Source organism: Schistocerca cancellata, chromosome 6 (genome assembly GCF_023864275.1).
Source record: "Schistocerca cancellata isolate TAMUIC-IGC-003103 chromosome 6, iqSchCanc2.1, whole genome shotgun sequence".
NCBI lineage: Eukaryota > Metazoa > Arthropoda > Insecta > Orthoptera > Acrididae > Schistocerca > Schistocerca cancellata.
Window position 1 is genome coordinate 596076420 of NC_064631.1, and position 22022 is coordinate 596098441.

General features: G+C 37.8%; 1 protein-coding gene across 2 annotated transcripts in view; it reads right to left on the reverse strand.

Annotated features, from left to right (window-relative positions):
* LOC126088497 (MPN domain-containing protein) overlaps positions 1–22022 on the reverse strand; it is a 178711-nt gene that overhangs the window by 15857 nt on the left and 140832 nt on the right. For both annotated transcript variants that reach the window (XM_049906636.1, XM_049906637.1), the window contains one exon: positions 13655–13815. In XM_049906636.1, the coding sequence (XP_049762593.1) occupies positions 13655–13815 (161 nt within the window). The remainder of the gene's footprint in view (positions 1–13654; positions 13816–22022) is intronic.

The window sequence follows — 22022 nt, forward strand, 5'->3', positions numbered from 1 at the left end:
ATATTACGCTATTTTCAAATGGTTCTGAAAACTGCTGTAAGTATGTTAGATGTACATACACAACGTACATAACAGAAGATGAAAAACAATGTTTATATACATATAAGTACAGACAGAGTACAAAGCTTATATTATGTTACAGAGAGAGAATTTCAAATTATAAAAGTACAAATCAGGTGGATTTAAAATGTACACACCTAATGATATCATGAGACTGTACAATCTATAACATTATAAGCATTATCTGCGTTTACAAGTAATTATGTTTTGACATACTCAAAAATTCCAAATTGTATGTTTGGCAAATAAAAGATTAAAAACAGTTTTTTTTAGATTTAAAACAAGTGTAAATTATATATAAGGGGGGGGGGGGGGGGGGTAACTACTCACTTATAGCTTTCAAGCTCTTGCACTTTTTTAAAAAAAGAAGTACACAAATTCACACACCAGCTACACAGACACCCAAAGCACTCTCTCGTCAACCCAAAGCACTCTCTTGTGGCCATGGCAAGACTGATTATAAATAATCAGTAATAGAAAGCAGTTGCCTGAGCTGATGGAGGTGGGCAGTGGGACAGGGAAGAACACACAGAGGGGTAGCAGTGAAGAGGGAGATAGTTGGACAGTGATTTCACAACAAGATGGAAGCAGCACAGAGGGTAGAAAGAGATATAGAAAGAGGGAGGGGGAAAAGAACAGAGGAAGGTGGAGATGTTACAGGGAGAAAGGGAGGGGACAGAAAAGGAGGGTAAAAAGAGAGTGAGCCTGCATGGAGGGGGGGGGAGATATGTTGGAAAAAAAAAACACAGAAGAGTGAAGGGAAAAGATAAGGTGAGGCAGTGGGAACAACTTAGCACAGGTTTAGGCCAGAGGGACTGTGAGAATGCAAGATATGGACTGCAGTGTGTAGCAGCTGTTGAAGTCAATCGTGTAGTGTTGTGCAGCACATTCGGGACCTGGATGGTCAAGTTTGCAGTTTGCCACATTTACTGGTGGCCATTCGTGCGAGCATACAGTTGGTTACTTGTCATATCTACATAGAATGCTGTACAGTAATATCAGCAAAGCTGATATACATGGTATAACATGGCTGCTTCCACATGTGGCCTTGTCTTTCATTGGGTAGGAAATGCCTGTGATTAGACTGTGACTGGGTGTGTTAGGTGGGTGTATGGGATAGATTTGAACCTGGTCCAACCACAGGGGAGTGATTTGTGGAGTACAGGATTGGGAGTAGGTTTGGAACAAGAATGGACAAGGCTATTCAGTAGTCTGTGGGTGGCTGGAAAACTATTTGGGGTGAGACCCCTCATTTCAAGGCATGACAAGAGGTAGTCAAAGCCCTGGTGGAGGACGTGGTGGAGCTTCTGAAGGCCAAGGTGGACTGGGTGATCAGAGGAGTACTAGTTGGCGGCTGGTTAACATGTATACTGGTGTCTGTATTTCGATAAATCTGCTTTTCACTGCAGATGCAGCTCCATGGATGACATGCAGTGGGAGACAGCTGTAAAAGTGGAAGTACAGGTGATTGGTACACTTGAAATGGCAGATGTACTTGCAGAGTCAGCTGAGAGGTGGAGATCAACATCTAGGAAGGTGGCTTGATGAGTTGAGAATGACCAGGTGGAGCGGCTTCGGGAGTAGGTGTTGAGGTTATGGAGGAAAGAGCAAAGGTTGTCCTTGCTGCGAGTCCAGACCTTGAAAATCTCACCAATGAATCTGAACCAGACAAGAGGTTTTAGTTGTTGACTGGATAGGAGGGAATCCTCCAGATGGCCCATAAATAAGTTGGCATATGATGGTGCCATGTGAATCCAACATCAGTACCACATATTTGTTTACAGATTTGACATTCAAAAGTCACTACTACCTATGATAATACGAGTATGGTCCTCACAACACCACAAAATTCTTAAAATAATAATAAAAAAAAAAGGTTATAGTAGTTATGACAGGGTGTATACATGGACAAGGAAGAAATATTCCCGGATTTTTCTCAGTTAAAAATACACTTTCTCCCTGGTGAAAACCCACTTTTTCCATGTTAATGACAGTATATTTTCCCTTATCAAACCTATGAATGGTTAAGGTTTTATACACGGGCGTAGAATATCCCGGCACTTTAGAAAACGAAACTCAGAGAAAAAGACACGTTTTGGAAATATCTTTTATGTGCAGCAACATGTACATTGCGTATTTTCATATTACGAATGTATACATTGGAATTCCACCAAACACTGCATGTTACTTCCCGAATCATTGAAATCGAGATTGCAAAGCGTTTCTATAAGCCAGTCATGGCTCATGTCATGTGATCTGGGCAGCCGATAACAGCAGATATTCAGAGGATAGGACATGTGATGTAGTCAGCCAACAGCAACATCACTGTTACGTAGCACGAACACACAAACAGGGAAAGTTAATAGTTTAAATTAATATACATAGTGTTGCTACAAGAAAAGCAAAGCTTTCACATATAATATTGGTTTCTAAGGTTAATAAGCTGCAAGAGAAGCTGAGATTTCGCATATAATGTTGACAGTTTTTGCGCATGTTACACTTTAAGAATCACACAAATGTGCCAGTAAAATTTTTAATAATGACAAATGTCTGATCTTCATGGTTCGAAATGCTTCTAAATGGCTCATCACCAAAGAACTGATTTTTTAAATGAGAGTCAAACGCTTTGTGATTGAAGAAATTCACGGTACATTCTCACACATAGTTCAACTTACGTAAAAGGATATTTACTTTGAAAGTAACGCTTTTCAAACCACCATTCGCAATATTTTCTCGCTACCTGTTAGAAACAGGTTTGTTTTAGCAGTTGCCACAGAGCGCAGATAACAGGCGCCACCACACTTGCGCAGCTACCATAACGTAGGAAGATCGTATGTACGTACATGTAAAACATTGAAAGATCATACGTTATGTCATAAAAGAAACATGACATCAGAGGATACTCCAAGAGCATCGGAATTTCGTGAACCATAATAAAATATGCACATTTAAAGTGCATACTTAAAGTGCACATTCATATGTACAGATTCCCAATCAAGTAGACCTCGGCCTGATATTAAGCTTTTCGGTGCGGTTTTCGGGATGTAAATTTTCTTGGAGCACCAGTACTGTATTATATCATGTTTGGTTCTTTATTATGGCATAATGCCATATGTGCTAGAAGATGAAAACGTGCACTTGAAATGCAGCGACAGTTGAAACTAGCCAGTACTGTGGAATTAAACATTTCGTTTCAAATAAATTGACTGCCTCTGCAGGTTAATAAAAGTCGAATTTCTTTAGCAAACAGACAAAAATAACTAAACTGTTCTGCAAGGCAATTAATGCTTGACAGTCAGAAAGGTGGAAATAAAATAAAATCTGAAACTAATGACATATTTTAGCCTTCTGTAATTATGTGAACGTATTTTAATTCACTTGATAGCTCCTGGCCACAGATACCTGTTTTGTTTTCATTTGATGTGAGAGTAAACAAAGGGGAAACAGCAAAATTGCTAAATGTAAACATAGGTCACATGGACACTATCCACTATAACTCAGACTGCTCTGCACATCAGCCTCGGATCTACGATATCTGCGAACCGGGTCAATACTTAAAAAAATCGAATTTTCAAAAATATATTCATATTGTAGCGCACATCTTTCTGAAAAGTCTGAAACCTAAAACATATGTGTTTGAGGAAATGTAAGATATGTTATTTAGTCTTAAGTGTGCCAAAGTGCAGTGCCACGCCTCTTCATAAAGCATTCTTCTATCGCACGTCACTGTATTTCGCTCTGGGGAACTGAAACGTGTATACTACAATGTCTTGTGGTGCCTCTCCTGCTCTCAGTCGGCCAGTTTGACAGCCTGCCCCTCTTTAAAAAAAATCTCGCAATTAATAGCAGATGGGATTATTTGTAATCGGGAGAACAAGAACTCTTCAGAAAATCTGCACTCTTTATTGCCTATTAGCCAATAACTTGCTGTTTTGTGTGACATAAAATTAAATATAGAATACATAAAACCAATAAAGAAAAGAGACAAGTAAGAAAGTACACATTTCTTCAATCCTTAGCGCCTAGCATTTTTTTCTCTCTAATCTTGCTACAGCTTTACATGGCATGCTTTCCTTTCTGCGAAAGAATCTATTACCTCATCAAACGATTCGCTACATGGTCTGTTAACACAAATAATACTCAAGACTGGTGTGGTTTGTTGATCTGATTACGTCTATTTTGTCACTGTCTGCTAGATAAAACAAAAGATACCTTTCTAATATTGGAGCAATTTTGTAATACACACCAAATAAACTACATTGTTTTGGCACAAATGGCCATTTTTATAACACGACAGAATATAATTCACAAAGTGCCAATATAAAATGCCTATTAGGCCTATTACAAGCAAAAAGCTATATGTTAGGAAATAGTTTCACATTTCATTCATATGCACCAGCTTCTCAAGCATGAGATCGAAAAGTAGTATTACGAAATTTTTATATAAATTTGTAATCGTGTGGAGGCATGGGACAAAATTTTTATTTCATCAAACAGAATTTTATGTTTATTAGCGAGGCTGTGCTCCGCAACTGCCAATTTCTCTAGTTCCTCATTTTTAATATGCCGTCAGTGTTCTACACAGCAGTCAGAAATGGTATGAATGGTCTGACCTATATAACTGCTTCCACACTTACAGCAGATGATATAAATTCCCGTGAGTGTGGAAGCAATTATATAGCTCAAACCATTTGTACAGTTTCCCGACTGCTGTGCAGAAAACCAAAAACATATTAAACAAAGAGAACTAGAGAAATCAACAATTGCAGAGCACAGCCTCACTAACAAACAAATTCTGTTTGACGAAACAAAAATTTTGTCTCATGCCTGCACATACTGGGGTTCTGTTATTAAGGGGGCTGTTGAAATAAGAATGGGTGAGAAGAACTTTAACCGTGACAATGGATATTATCTGAGAAGTGCATGGAAACGAGTGCTTGATGCAGAGAAGCAGCAGAGACATTCCTTGCAGTGTTTACATTCCCAAGGAAGTGGTGGTGCTTCGCAGACAAGGACACCGTCTGCGACAGCAGTATGTAGTCACCAACCAATCACAAGCCACCCAATCGGAAGCTGTCCACAGGCTATATAAGGCCACCACAGCAGCTGTGAAAACAGTCAGTTGCTCCTCACGATGACGATGGAGGCTACTGTCGAAAGCTCGAGATTTTATCCCGAATTGATGTGGCAAGAAAACCGAGAATGTATTACATATCAGGGTCTCACAAAAGCTATCATTCTCATTACTTTCCTCTACGGGGAGGACATCGCATACCAGGTTTGTCAACTGGAGAAGCTTTGTGTCAAATATGCACAGTTGTGGAGAATTTGGCATTTCTGCAACATGTCATGATAAGGATATTGTTCCTAAGTTTGCTGTGTTTAAACACCATATCAAGTTGGTTGGAATGAAGAATATATTACAAAAGACCAGCCGGCCGATTGTCAAAGAAACGTTACGACACATAAGGTACAAACTGGATTTTAATGCACACAGTTTATATAGTTGCCACCTTTTGTTATCTACAGTTCTCTTGCCTTCTGACTAGGAGTGGGTCGATATAATGACGGTTGCTCATCAAAGAGCTCATCTTAGCAATACATCGGCTAAACAAGTAATGAAATTTGAAAATCTTGCTCAAGACCAGAGTCATCGCATGAAATAGCACGCACTGTGCTTGTCAGACAAGAGCTTGAACAAAGGAACCATCTCGGACCTTAATACAGGTTCGAATTTTGCTCCTACACCACATACTATGCCCATCGCGGATCATATCAGTGGAATAGAATAAGCAGTGCGACATCTTGCACAGGACACCAACAAAGTGAAACTTATTATCAGTCACTTTTTAGCCTCAGCTATGCCTCCCAAATCAAATATCAGTAGAGAGGAGAGAGAGGGCTCCATTTACTTCGAGGAGATAAGATCTTGTCATATTATCAGCTGACAAAGGAAATGCCACCATCGTGCTTAATACTACCGAATATCATAGCAAAATTACATCACCATTGGAGAAAAGTACATACAAATGTCTTAAACAGAATACAACTTTGACGTACAGCACAAAAACTATGGAGTTACTGAAGAATTCTGGTATACCAGATGATATTACAGAAACTCTCAAAGTCTGAGCTCCTAGACCTCCAAGGTTGTATGAACTACGGAAGATCCACCAGGATAATGTTCCCTTGAGACTTATTGTCAGGGCAATTGGTTCTCCTACCTACAAGCCGGCCAAATAACTAACAAAGTTGATGACTCCTATAGTTGGCCGTTATGAACAGTACATCAAGAACTCCCAGAAGTTCATTAAGAAAATCAAACAGATTAGAGTTGGTCCAAATGACATTTTAGTCAGCCTGGATGTGGTATCGCTGTTCACAAAAGTTCCTGTGGAGGACACTCTGAAAATGCTGGCGGATCTTTCTTCTCCTGAAACTATAAAGTTGTTCCAGCATGTGATGATAACCATCTACTTCCTGTATGGTAGTAAATTTTATGAAATGATGGATGGTATAGCGAGGGTCTCTCCGTTGTCTAAATCATTTTTTATGGAGAATTTTGAGGAATGTGCATTAAATTCGGCTCCCCTCTGTCCATCCTTATATTATCGTTATGGTGTCGATAAATTTATGATCTGGCCACATGGCTCAGAAGCTCTCAAACAATTCATGCAACACATAAACAACATACATCTGAACATCCGGTTCACTGTCGAGATGGAGAAGGAAGGACAGTCGAAATTCTTAGACATTTTAGTACAATGAGAGACGAACAGGCATCTTGTCACTCTGTGTACTGCAAGCTGACGTATACCAATTTTCAATGCAATAGGGTCCACAGCTGTGATAAATTTTTTAAATGATTTCTTGAAACCTTCGGCTGCCATTTTCTTTATTTCCTGTATGATTGTACAATTTCAGCCTTAGGCCATTTTCAAGTATCTAAAACGGAAGTTACATACATTGGATACATCAGTGACTCTTGTGATTTTGATGCAGGAACAAGTCATATCTGCAGATATACTAGGCACATTATAACTTACTTTATGGATGATTTTTTGGTAACATATTATGTTACATACGTTGTTGCTCCTACGACACTATGTTATGCTCATAAATTAGTTCCAAGTGTTCACATTATTGTAGGAGCACATTAGTTTCGAGCATTTGTTGCAAGGCTCTTATATATAACATACATAACCTAGGTAGATTGGATTTATTTTACAGAATTTTGCTACTTAACCTGCATATGCTTTTGTTCTCAGTTATATTTATCGACCATCATTGGTGTAAATATGACTGTACGTAATTTCTTTAAAATAACTTGTAAATATGTGTTCTGTTATTGTAGGAGCATGTCATTTTTGAATAGTTGGCACAAAGATCTTATATATCACATTTATGACAGTATTCCAAAATGAAATAGTACTGAGAACCACAAGAGTCTAGCAAAAACTGCTTCATGGTTGCGTGATGTTTCGTATTACAGTCATATTTATTAATGAGTGTAGTGATAAGTTTACATTCTATGCTTCGGTAACACTTCGCCCTACAACTGGTAGAAAGTTATCTAGGAAATTCCCATTTCACAGGTCTTTTTGCTCATTTAAAACTCTGCCTGACTGATCTTTTAGATGTATGTAAATTTCAATTTCTTCCATTACATCCACGACTTTTCCATTCTGTAACTTATGTAATATTTGAAGTGACTCATTTATATTAGGTATTTCATGGTTGGTGTCTTTTATGGGTGTGGATGAGTTATTGTCACTTATTGTCATGTGCTCTTTAAATCATGTACTAAATTTTCTTCCTGTTTGTCCAATATAAAATTTTGGGTATTCTTCACAGTTAATTTTCTAGATTCCTGATTGCAAAAATGGCTCTGATTTTCATGGTACGTGTCTCAACAATTGGTTTAGATTGTTAGTGCTTCTGTAACTGGTGTATAACTTTGTATCCTTGAAACATCGAGTAATTTTGTCGGAAATAATACCTAGATATGGCCATACAAGAACTTCATTTTTCTGTGGTTCATTTTTGTCTCTAGTTAAAGTTATTTCATCTATGGTACTGGCATGTGTTTGGTAGGTTTTCTTTTTGAATAACGTGACTACTAACTCTATAGGATAACCATTGCTTATAGCTACATTTGGAAGATCTAGTTCCTTCTCAATATTTTCTTTTTTTCAGTGGTAAGTTGTTTAGTCTATTTAACACAGAATGAAAATATGTGAGCTTGTGTGATCTCGGGTGGCATGACCGGCTGTGGATAATTATGTTGGTTGTTGTTGGTTTATGGAAAATATTGAATACATGTTCAGATTTTTCGTTTGAAATTTTTAAATCCAGGAAGTTATGCTCTTATTTTTTTTTTCTCTTTCCATAGTGAAATTAATTTTTGGATGCAAACTGCTGAATTGTGAATGCATGACATTGCACTCATCTGTTGTATCGTCGAACTGAAGTGAGACATCTACAAGCTGTTCACTGAATTAGTGAATATAAAAGAAACATCTTCAACTTTTGTGGTCCTATCATCCTCAGTTGCATATAAAATTATGGTACATTCATAATTTTTACTTTTGGATCAACTAATGAAACGCAATGTTTGTGCCATATGTGTGTTGCCTTTATTCTTTGCAAGGCATCTTTAGTGGCCATGAATATGAACATATTTTTTTTACAACTAGAAAGTTGTAGATATAGGTTATAAACATTCCTGGCAGTTTGTGTTTATAAATGTAGTAATAATTTAAACTTCTGCTTACTGGTTTTGTGGATGTTGTTCTACATGTTATGATTTTTTTCTATTGTTAGCACTGTTGTTCTTCTTCTTATAACTGCCATCTGAAATTTTGTTTTCAGACTTCACAGCACTAAGAGCTGAACTCTTGTTTCGATGTTATGTTTCAGTTGGTGTTGTCGACTGTTGAATGTTATTGCCAATCATTGAATCTTATTGCCAACTACTGAATATGTTTCTGTGGTGTGTGTGTGTGTGTGTGTGTGTGTTTTATGATCACATGATGGTATATATATCCTTTTTCCCCCCCTTTTTAATTTTGTGTGTGTGTGTGTGTGTGTGTGTGTGTGTGTGTGTGTGTAAGAATATTTATTTGTTGTAATGTAGCTGTAAATACCAGTGGAATGGCTTTTATCCCATCATTCTTTTTATTAAGTTTGTTCTCAGCAATGGCTTTCTGGATGTGGTAATTTTCCTGTATTTCCATAAAGTATTTGTCATGGTTGTTTATTCTGATTATTTTCATATCTTACAGCATTACAAGCATCAGCCTATAAACATGAAACAACATATGAAAATAATGAGAATAAACAATCATGACAAATACCTTAGAAATTTACCGCATCAAAGAAGCCACTGCTGAGCATAACCATGTGATAAATGAGCACATATACATCAATACAGACTCACAACTAAAGTTAAAAAAAAGAAATGACAACGCACACATGCACACACACACAGATTACAGATATCACAAAAACAAATTCAATAGTTGGCAATAATAACATTCAATCAATGGCAATAACATTCAACAGTTGGCAATGGCAATCAAAACATAACATCAAAACAGGCTTTCAGCTCCTAGTGAAGTCACAAAACAAAATTTCAATTTGTAATTATAAGAACCCCCCCCCCCCCCCCCCCATGAATTATGGACCTTGCCATTGGTGGGGAGGCTTGCGTGCCTCAATGATACAGATAGCCGTACTGTAGGTGCAACCACAATGGAGGGGTATCTGTTGAGAGGCCAGACAAACGTGTGGTTCCTGAAGAGGGGCAGCAGCCTTTTCAGTAGTTGCAGGGGCAACAGTCTGGATGACTGACTGATCTGGCCTTGTAACATTAACCAAAATGGCCTTGCTGTTCTGGTACTGCGAACGGCTGAAAGCAAGCAGAAACTACAGCTGTAATTTTCCCCGAGGGCATGCAGCTTTACTGTATGATTAAATGATGATGGCGTCCTCTTGGGTAAAATATTCCGGAGGTAAAATAGTCCCCCATTCAGATCTCCGGGCGGGGACTACTCAAGAGAACGTTGTTATCAGGAGAAAGAAAACTGGCGTTCTACGGATCGGAGCGTGGAATGTCAGATCCCTTAATCGGGCAGGTAGGTTAGAAGATTTAAAAAGGGAAATGGATAGGTTAAAGTTAGATATAGTGGGAATTAGTGAAGTTCGGTGGCAGGAGGAACAAGACTTCTGATCAGGTGAATACAGGGTTATAAATACAAAATCAAATAGGGGTAATGCAGGAGTAGGTTAATGAATAAAAAAATACGTGTACGGGTAAGCTACTACAAACAGCATAGTGAACGCATTACTGTGGCCAAGATAGACACGAAGCCCATGCCTACTACAGTAGTACAAGTTTATATGCCAACTAGCTCTGCAGATGATGAAGAAATTGATGAAATGTACGATGAGATAAAAGAAATTATTCAGGTAGTGAAGGGAGATGAAAATTTAATAGTCTTGGGTGACTGGAATTCATCAGTAGGAAAAGGGAGAGAAGGAAACATAGTAGGTGAATATGGATTGAGGCAAAGAAATGAAAGGGGAAGCCGGCTGGTAGAATTTTGCACAGAGCATAACTTAATCATAGCTAATACTTGGTTCAAGAATCATAAAAGAAGGTTGTATACATGGAAGAACCCTGGAGATACTAAAAGGTATCAGATAGATTATATAATGGTAAGACAGAGATTTAGGAACCAGGTTTTAAATTGTAAGACATTTCCAGGGGCAGATGTGGACTCTGACCACAATCTATTGGTTATGAACTGTAGATTAAAATTGAAGAAACTGCAAAAAGGTAGGAATATAAGGAGATGGGACCTGGATAAACTGAAAGAACCAGAGATTGTACAGAGTTTCAGCGAGAGCATAAGGGAACAATTGACAGGAATGGGGGAAAGAAATACAGTAGAAGAAGAATTGGTAGCTTTGAGGGATGAAATAGTGAAGGCAGCAGAGGATCAAATAGGTAAAAAGACGAGGGCTAGTAGAAACCCTTGGGTAACAGAAGAAATATTGAATTTAATTGATGAAAGGAGAAAATATAAAAATGCAGTAAATGAAGCAGGCAAAAAGGAATACAAACGTCTCAAAAATTATATCGACAGGAAGTGCAAAATGGCTAAGCAGGGATAGCTAGAGGACAAATGTAAGGATGTAGAGGCTTATCTCACTAGGGGTAAGATAGATACTGCCTACAGGAAAATTAAAGAGACCTTTGGAGAAAGGAGAACCACTTGCATGAATATCAAGAGCTTTGATGGAAACCCAGATCTAAGCAAAGAAGGGAAAGCAGAAAGGTGGAAAGAGTATATAGAGGGTCTATACAAGGGCGATGTACTTGAGGACAATATTATGGAAATGGAAGAGGATGTAGATGAAGATGAAATGGGAGATATGATATTGCGTGAAGAGTTTGACAGAGCACTGAAAGACCTGAGTCGAAACAAGGCCCCCAGAGTAGACAACATTCCATTAGAACTATTGACAACCTAGGGAGAGCCAGTCCTGACAACACTCTACCATCTGGTGAGCAAGATGTATGAGACAGGCGAAATACCCTCAGACTTCAAGAAGAATATAATAATCCCAATCCCAAAGAAAGCAGTTGTTGACAGATATGAAAATTACTGGACTATCAGTTTAATAAGTCACAGCTGCAAAATACTAATGCGAATTCTTTACAGACGAATGGAAAAACTGATAGAAGCCGACCTCGGGGAAGATCAGTTTGGATTCCGTAGAAATGTTGGAACACGTGAGGCAATACTGACCCTACGACTTATCTTAGAAGAAAGATTTAGGAAAGGCAAACCTATGTTTCTAGCATTTGTAGACTTAGAGAAAGCTTTCGACAATGTTGACTGGAATACTCTCTTTCAAATTCTAAAGGTGGCAGGGGTAAAATACAGAGAGCGAAAGGCTATTTACAATTTGTACAGAAACCAGATGGCAGTTATAAAGTCGAGGGGTATGAAAGGGAAGCAGTGGTTGGGAAGGGAGTGAGACAGGGTTGTAGCCTATCCCCAATGTTATTCAATCTGTATATTGAGCAAGCAATAAAGCAAACAAAAGAAAAGTTCGAAGTAGGTATTAAAATCCATGGAGAAGAAATAAAAACTTTGAGGTTCGCCGATGACATTGTCATTCTGTCAGAGACAGCAAAGGACTTGGAAGAGCAGTTGAACGGAATGGACAGTGTCTTGAAAGGAGGGTATAAGATGAACTCAACAAAAGCAATACGAGGATAATGGAATGTAGTCGAATTAAGTCGGGTGATGCTGAGAGAATTAGATTAGGAAATGAGACACTTAAAGTAGTAATGGAGTTTTGTTATTTGGGGAGCAAAATAACTGATGATGGTCGAAGTAGAGTGGATATGAAATGTAGACTGGCAATGGCAAGGAAAGCGTTTCTGAAGAAGAGAAATTTGATAACATCGAGTATAGATTTAAATGTCAGGAAGTCGTTTCAGAAAGTATTTGTATGGAGTGTAGCCATGTATGGAAGTGAAACATGGACGATAAATAGCTTAGACAAGAAGAGAATAGAAGCTTTCGAAATGTGGTGCTACAAAAGAATGCTGAAGATTAGATGGGTTGATCACATAACTAATGAGGAGGTACTGAATAGAATTGGGGAAAAGAGGAGCTTGTGGCACAACTTGACTAGAAGAAGGGATTGGTTGGTAGGACATGTTCTGAGACATCAAGAGATTTAAATTATTACTACATCACAGTAAAGCAAGATCCAAGAAGTGTTTATAACCTATATATACAACACACTAAATGTAAACTGAAGAGGCCTTGCAAAGAATAAAAGCGAATCACGTATGGCACAAAAACTGAGTTTGATTCAGTTGAAATTAGAAGGCCCAAAAGTAAAAATTGTCAACACACAGTGACAATGGAAGAGCTTAAAGAATAAAATGTTTGTGTGAAATTTTGCTACAAACTTGGCAAAAGGTGATGCTAGTTGGCTGACACCCTCTTTTTTAGTTGCAAAGCCACTGTCCATAAGGAGTTAGTACCATCTGGTCTGATCGTAAACAAAGACTTGTACCAGAGATTGTTGGTACATATGAGTGATTCTGTGCACAAGAAGGTGCATGAATTGTGGAAAAACCAGATTTGGATGTTGACTCATGACAATATGCAAGCTCATGCGTCACTGCTTGTCCACAGTTATCTAGTAAAACACGCACCTGTTGTGCTCCATCCACCATATTCTCCTGACCTAGCCCCTGCAGACTTTCTACTGTTTCCCCAACTTAAAACCACATTTGAAAAACGTTGTTTTCAAACCATAGAGGAGATTCCGGACAATCCAACAAGAGACCTGTGCACTACCCAGAAAATGTGTTCCAGGAGGCTTTTGAAAAGTAGAAAAAATGATGGGGATGATGTATTACCAGTAGAGGGGACAATTTTGAGGGGGTCAATGCTTAAAATGTACAACAAGCAAAAATTGTGTTATAGCAAAAGTTGTGTTTCTTTTAAAACACATTGTATATACATCAAAGAGGCCAGTTTTTACTGTTATCTACTATTACCATTTCATTAAGTGCATCTTGGGAGAGGAACTGGTCCTGCACAACACTGTAACTCATAAGCATTGGCTTCCCATAATCATGAGGTTTGCTCTCTGGAGGCGGCATCACCCAATAGCTCACAATAGCAGACTCTAGAGACTGGTTGTCTTTATTGTATGGAGCTGAAAAGAAAAAAAACAACATACACTGGGAATTCATAAAATTGTCACTCACAAATTAAAATTCCTATGTTTATATGAAAAGCCTACAAAGCTAAAAACAATTGTTTCTCGATAACAAATAACTGAGTATGAAATTTTCACTCTGCAGCGGAGTGTGCGCTGTTATGAAACTTCCAAGCAGATTAAAGCTGTGTGTCGGAAAGAGATTCGAACTCGAGACCTTTGCCTTTCACGGGCAGGTGCTCTACCAACTGAGCTACCCAAGCATGACTCACGACCCATCCTCACAGCTCTAATTCCGCCAGTACCCCATCTCTTGCCATCCAAACTTCACAGGAGCTCTCCTGTGAACCTCTCCAAAGGTCCCGAGTTCGAGTCTCGGTCCGGCACACAGTTTTAATCTGCCAGGAAAGTTCAAGTAACTCAGTAGCTCATGGAATATGAAATCTTACCAGCATTCTGTTACTTGAATTGTGGATGCAAGAAGTACATGTGCTTGCAAAAATGGATATCCCTAGAATAAAAATTTTTCACAATTCTATTTTTCAGCAAATAAGGCAAACACATAAAACTGCATAAAATTTGGAAGGTGTTTGCATGCTCAGAGTGCCTATGATGATGCTTTGACGAGTTGTCTGAACACTACACATAATACCATTTCTTCCTATTTTAACACATAATTTCTTATGTATTACTTTTTTCTGTATTGTTATGGTCATCCACATTCTGATAATGGTGTCACACATGAATTGAAACTAGGTTCTAGTCAAGGTAGTAGTGGTTCCCCAAACCTTTATCAAGAGGTCTGTGTTTTATGAGAAATGTGGGAGGATAGTCATCCTAAAAACCCATCACATCATCTTTTAATTCCAAACCAAATTGTTTAAGTCCTAACACTGTGTCACTTGTGAAGTCAGACAATATTTAATTGTAAGAAGTGACAATCAAACTGTAATAACATTTGAATAACAAAATTATTATTTGTGTTTCTAACTGTTTATCAGATATAGGTAACTGAGTATACTTTCAACGGTCACTTCTCCATTTTTCTTTTATTTTAGAAAATTCTTACATCCCAACAACGGAAAGTCCAAGATGGACTAACACGCTAGTCTATCCCGTGACAGTCTCTTTATCTCTGCATAACTACTGCAACCAACACCCATTTGAACCTCCTTATTGTGTTCATCTGCTTTGTCTCCCACTAATATCCCCTCTATCACAGCCCACCACTTCAACCTACCTCTCTTTTAGTTAATCTGTGCCATAAATTTCTTTTCTCCCCTATTCAATTCAGTATGTCCTCATTAGTAGTTTGTTCTGCCCATCTAACCTACAGCGGCATTCTGCTGTTGAACCGCATTTTAGAAACTTGTATTCTCTTCTTGCCTAAAGTGCTGATCATCCATGTTTCACTCCCATACAAGACTACACATGAGAGACACACCTTCAGAAAAGACTTCTTCACACTAAAATTTATGATAGAATTTTAATAAATTCCTCTTTTCCAGACATATTTTTGTTGATCTAGCCAATCTGCATTTTACATCCTCTCCATGTTGGCCACATCAGTTATTTTGCTGCACAGACAGCCCAATTTCTTCACAACTTTTATCTTAAGTAAAAATGAAAGATTTTTTTTGTAGAGCCATGCAAGAAGTTTTTTTTCATAATATTAATTTAAAAATTTGCTTTCAAAATGTTATGTCTCCCACATGTTGCTCCAGGCCTTTTGGCCTTACACTGCTTGAAGCAACTTTCATGGGAAATATATTCACTTATTTTTTCAAGCAGATCCTCTTTGAGGCTCATGAGATGAAATGGTTCCAATTCCACATCTTTTCACTGCAGGAAACTCAGAGGCGGTTACCTGCAACTGTGTTTTGAACCACTGTGTAAGTAGTTAAGGATCCTATGCACCACACTATCAGTAAAGTAGTTACATGTACGCTAATTTCTTCCAGTGTGTTCAAAACTACAAACAATTATGTGCATCACACTCAAGGCTTTCTGTAAATGCATAGATCAGAATTAAAAAAGAATAGAGCCATATGTATATTACACAGTACCACAAATATTATCAGGACAGAAGGATGAGGGACACGATGTGCCTTGTATGCAAGCCCAATATTGGTAGCAGACTCTTTAACAGCAACATCAATTATCTCACTGTCAGTGTAGCAAGTGGGCTAATGTTTGTGGTTCAGGCAGCACTATTGGCAGCAGCCAATATATCAGCAAGCTACTGCAACATCTTCTGCTGAGTATACAGTTTAAATAACTAAAATTAAACCTGGATACAACACTGGGGAAAAAGATAGATTGCTACTTACCATAAAGATAACAGTCTAAGTTGCAGACAGGCACAACTAAAAGACACTTACACATAAGATTTCGGCCTCAGCCTCCACTAGAAAAAGAAAAACACACTCCATTCATTCACACAAGCAAACACACCTCATGCACACATTACCACAAACTATGGCAGCTCTGGCCCGAGCTGCTGGAGTTGGCGTCCATGTGTGCATGAGGTGTGCTTGCTTGGGTGAATGAATGGAGTGTGTTTTTCTTTTTCTAGTGGAGGCTGAGGCCGAATTCTTATGTGTAAGTGCCTTTTAATTGTGCCTGTCTGCAAATTGGACTGTTATCTTTGTGGTAAGTTGCAATATCTTTTGCTGCATTGTTGATGTTCCTAACAGGAGTTTCTATTGTTTAAAATTAAAACTAGTAGGGCTTAAGAGCATATCTCTCATGTTAACTGACTTGTTACTACAATTTACAGATGCTTTTTATCATTCCCAACCACACTAATCTAGTTCACTCTGGTCTAAAACTCATATTATCCATTAAGCATATACTTTTCTAAAGTATAGGTAGCCTATTTTTGGCAGACTGCTTGTGCGACTGATACTGTTCTTAATTGATTTTACCTTGTATATTTTACCCTCTTGTTTTTAGTGGTTTCTCTTTCATCTATTTGCTGTGTTTTAAGTACATTTTTCACATTTTTAAATGGCATTGCCCTCAACTTTTCTTTCCAGCGTCATTCGATGGTAACAAACATAACATTTGCACAATTGTCACTGAAGTATTAACATGAAAATAAAAAACAGATAGATCAGAATACGAACAATATACAGTAAACTTTTGATGATGTGACTGTGTCAATTCATTTTTGATGGAATGGCCCTCCAGTAAGTTCATTTAATAATATATAAAACAACTTTAATGTAATTTTTATGTTCTAATTTTATAAATTCTCTGTCACACTTCAGAAGACATACTTTGAAATGGAATTATTATACAATAACATTAAGAAAATACAGCAGTTAAATTTATGGGACTGCATAGCAAGTAATTAGAATGTTAACCGATGCAATCTTCAATTCAGTAGGATTTGTTACAGAAAAACTGAAAAAGTATGCTAGTGTTCATATATAACGATTGAAGACTTATCAAGGACTTTGTAAATAATTTGATTCAAATGTTTCTCCTCTTCACTGTACATTTTGAACACAAAATCAACACGAAACAGACAGGAATGTCAGCTAATGCCTATGAATTGAGTGACAATGAAAAATGTTTCAGTGAATTTTTCACTGCTACTGCCATCTACTGATCAATGGAAACCACAAAGTCTCTAGATACCTCCAGACATTTGTAGGAGTTATAAATATATATTGAACGACATGGAAAATCATTTTAACTGGCACGACATAATTCTGTGTTCATTGCACATTCTCATTCTCTGAAATTGCTGTAATATTTTGTCAGCTGCATGCTAAAGTGTTAAGTTTAAAATCTTTAAAATCCCAAGCACTGAATATGGAAGTGTGGAAGAGGAATGGGGAGGGGAAGTTCAAAGAGGCTTTTTTAAGCCTTTTGTGACAGAATGTCTGGAAGGGCAAAGAATAAGGAGACACCTTGGCGGAATGAGCAGGTGAAGGGGGCTGTAAAAGAAAGGAAGACAGCAAGGAAAGAATGGAACAGAGACAAAAAAGGAAGAAAGTAAAATAAAATTCCAGGAATGAAGAAAGAAATGTAAGAAAGTAGTAGCTGAAGTTGTAAAGCTGTAGGAATTTACAGGAGAGCTGGGAATGAATATTAACCCAGATAACCCTGATGTCCTTCTGGAAGGACGACATCACTCACTGTTGAAATTATTTATTTTTGCGAACAACGCATTGTTGCAACAGACTGTGACGCATTGTTATATGAAGTAGGCAGAGTCAGTTGCGCGCTGAGACAATCAGTTTGACACTGTCATTCACAATGAGTGAGAAACTGTGTCTTGAAAATAGGGCCGATTTTACCATGGAAGAACTGACTGACCTCGTCATCGATGGGTATGTATATTTTCTTTCATATTGTGTCAATAATTCTGAAACTTGTCATATAATATCTTAAAGAATTAACCTATATTATTTATGGGTTCATATTACGATTGAAAGTTTTCGTCAGTTGTAATTCCTTCCAGAAGGACGTCAGGGTAATATGTTGTCATTTTGTATTCACAGAAAACGATGTACACTGATGGAACTTTTGGACATGTTAGAATCAAAAGATGAGGAAATACCTAATACTGGAGTGAATGTAACATTACACCCTCCTCTAAATTCAACTGATGATGTAACAGACGAAGATTCATGTGCTGAAGAAAATCCAAGTGTAGATAAATTACCAGCAAGTCAGCTCAATGCTACTGCGCTTTGTGATTTGGCCATTTCTACCAATGGTAATGCTGTGAATGCAACAAGGAAACAATCCTTTACCTCTGATGTTGTTCCAGGACCCTCCAGCAGTACAAAAACAGCAACAATAATAACAACAACAACCACAAACAAACCAGCAAGGCTATCTAAGAATAAAGTTCTAAACCTCAGGAAATATAACTGGAAAAGTGGTGAAATAGTTAATCCAACACCTGTATGGCCTCTAATGTTCACAGTTGTAATGAAGAAAGGGCGAACACCGCTTGAATATTTCCAACAGTTTTCTGATAATCAAGTGCTTCAAATGATGGTCACTTACACAAATCAGTACGCAGCCAAGAGAAATAGACTAGGTGATTGTTCAGAAGATGACATGTTGGTGTTTATTGCAATACTTCTGCTAAGTGGATATGTAACAGTGCCACGCAGAAAGATGTACTGGCAATCAGATAAAGACAATCACAACAACCTTGTAACAAATGCCATGTACAGAGATCAATTTGACTTTATCTTTTCCATTTTGCATGTATGCAACAATGACAATTTAGATAAATCAGACCGTTTTGGGAAAATCCACCCATTACTGTGTATGCTGACTGATAGATTCAAACAATTTGCGCCTCATGTGCGGCATCATTCTGTTGATGAATCGATGGGTCCATACTTCAGAAGTCACGGGTGCAAACAATTCATAAAAGGGAAACCAATCCGATGTGGATTCAAATTTTGGTGTGGAGGCACAAGTGGTGGATATATTATTTGGCTCGAACCCTACCAAGGAGCTGACACGTGTAGTAAGGACTATGAAACGAAAGGTATGGGGTATGGTGTGGTAATGACTTATGTTGATCAGTTACTTCCACACGTTCCATATCGAATATACTTTGATCACCTCTTTACCAGCGTTGAACTGCTACATGACCTAAAAGAGAGGGCCATGGAAGCAACAGGAACAATAAGAGGAAACAGAGTTAAGATTTGTACTCTATCATCTGTAGATAAAATGATAAAAGAAAATAGAGGATCATACGAAGTTTGTTCTGACTCAGCATCCGGGATTTCCATTGTACATGGGAATGACAACAATGTTGTTACTGTAGCCACCAACTTTGACAGAGTGCAACCACTACACTCTGTAGCAAGATTTTCCAGGGAACAAAAGAAAAGGATTAGTGTGCCTCAACCTAACTTATTACACTCCTACAATACTCATATGGGAGGCATAGATCGAGCTGACCAAAATGTATCCCTATATAGATGCTCTATAAGAGGGAAAAAGTGGTATTTCCCAATCATTGCACATTTTATAGACATTGTAGAGCAAAATGCCTGGGATCTTTACAAGCACAACGAAGAACCCATAGATCATCTGACATTTCGTCGTCGAATTGTCACTGCAATTCTTGAAAGTAACAAAAAGAGTCACTACCAGTAGAGGATGCCCTAGTAAGAGGGCAAAACTAGATTCTAGATTTGATGGAAGAGAACATTATGTTGCTGAATTACCAACGGACGAGATAACAAAAAAGAAGAAGCAGCTGAAATGTCAAAGTTGCCACAGAAAAACTACTACTATGTGCATAAAATGTGGCGAACCACTTCATGTTTGTTGCTTTTTGTCTTATCATACTAGTGCATAAAATATGAGTGTAGTTTATTTACTTTGTTTTTCGTATTTATTAGCTGTTTAAGCCCATAATTCAAATTTATTTATGTTTATTTGAAAGTATAAAAACCAAAACAAGTTAATTGTGCAATGTCATACTTTAAAAACATGTTCCCTTATTGTCCTGATGTCCTTCTGGAAGGACACCCATTTTTGGAAATACTAAATAAAAATAAATACTCAAAATTGTTTTTACTTTCTTCCTTACAACCTTGTGAATATAAATCAACTTTGAAAAACAAATAATTCAGGACTATCTGGGTTAATGGAGGTAAAAAGAATACTGTTTGGGATTACAAAAAGTAAGAGCAATAAAAGTACTTCCACAAAACTGGTGAAATGGGAGAGTGGAGAGCAAATAATGCAACCAGAGAAGATAAACTACTGAACATGAAAAATAGTGATGAAAAGACAGTATACACATGGGGGATGGAGCTGGACCCGGAAGAAGAGAAAGATCTTACAATGTCAGATGTGGAATCAACATCAGAAGAATGAAAACAGGAAAGGTAGCTGGAATAAAAGAAATAAAAGTGGAGATGATACAGGCAGCTGGACCTACTGGGTTACAATGGTTATATAGATTGCTAAGGTGCATATGGACACAAAATATGTGCCTGAAGAATGAGCAAAGGGAATAACTCCCATCTTCAAGAACAAGGCAGAAAACTATGTGATAATTATTGACGTATCACAATCATGCCACAAGTAGCAAAAATAATGGAGAAGATACTGGAAAGAAAATTGAAGGAAAATGTGTAAGGTCACTCAGAAGAGGAGCAGTATGGCTTTTGACATGGCAGATCAATAGTGGACTCAACTTTAATATGAAACAGTGGATGGAAAGGATTTAGATTATGGGAAAGATTTACTGATGACATTACTTGACTACATGGTGTCAACATTAATATTTACACTAATGATGGCTGAAACTGCCAAAGAGACAAAAGAAGCCTACAGAGGGAGGGAGGCGAAGTTATTAATATTTGCTAATGGCACTGAGTGCTTTGAAACTAACAGTAAGGATGTACAAGAACAACTGGACATATTACTGAAAAAATGAGAAATATGGCATGAAATGAAGTATTGAGAAAAGTAAGACTTTGGTGGAACCTAGGGGAAATAAAGAAAGGACAAATTAATATTAAGGGACAGGAAACTGACACTGATGATCTTCAAATATGTAGGAAGTGAGACAATGCAGAACACAATGATGCAGATAGAAATGCGCAAAAGGGGGCAACCAGTATGTGAGGGGATTAGTCTGGGGAAAGGAGGTGCCAATGAAGTGTAAGTAAATGCTGTACAAGATGTACTTTAAAACCCACACCAACATATGCATTGGAGACACCAACATATGTATTGGAGACCTGGACAGTAACAAGAAGAGAGTAGAGCAGAATCCAAGTTAATGCAATGACATTTCCTAAGATCTATGTTATGGAGGATGAGGATGGACAGAGTGAAAAATAAAGATGTTAGCAAGGAGAATGGAATAGAAAAAGTTATATGATAGAAATGAGATGATGAGATAATAATGGTCTGGACGTGTAAAGGTAATGGAAGATGGAAGAATAATAAAATGAATGTTGGAGGTGAAGTCTGAAGACAAGAGAGAGACCCAGAACGAGATGGACCGACTTGATCAAGATCATTATAAGGAGGAACCTGGACAAGTACAAAACAGTTATAGAAGGCGAATGGGGGAAAGACAGGGCAAACTGAAGAAGTACCATAAATATCCCAACCTGGCCTTATACTGGACAAAGGGAAATGAAAACTATGACAATCTGTCATATCATCTGTCAAGCAGTAACAAACCACAAAGT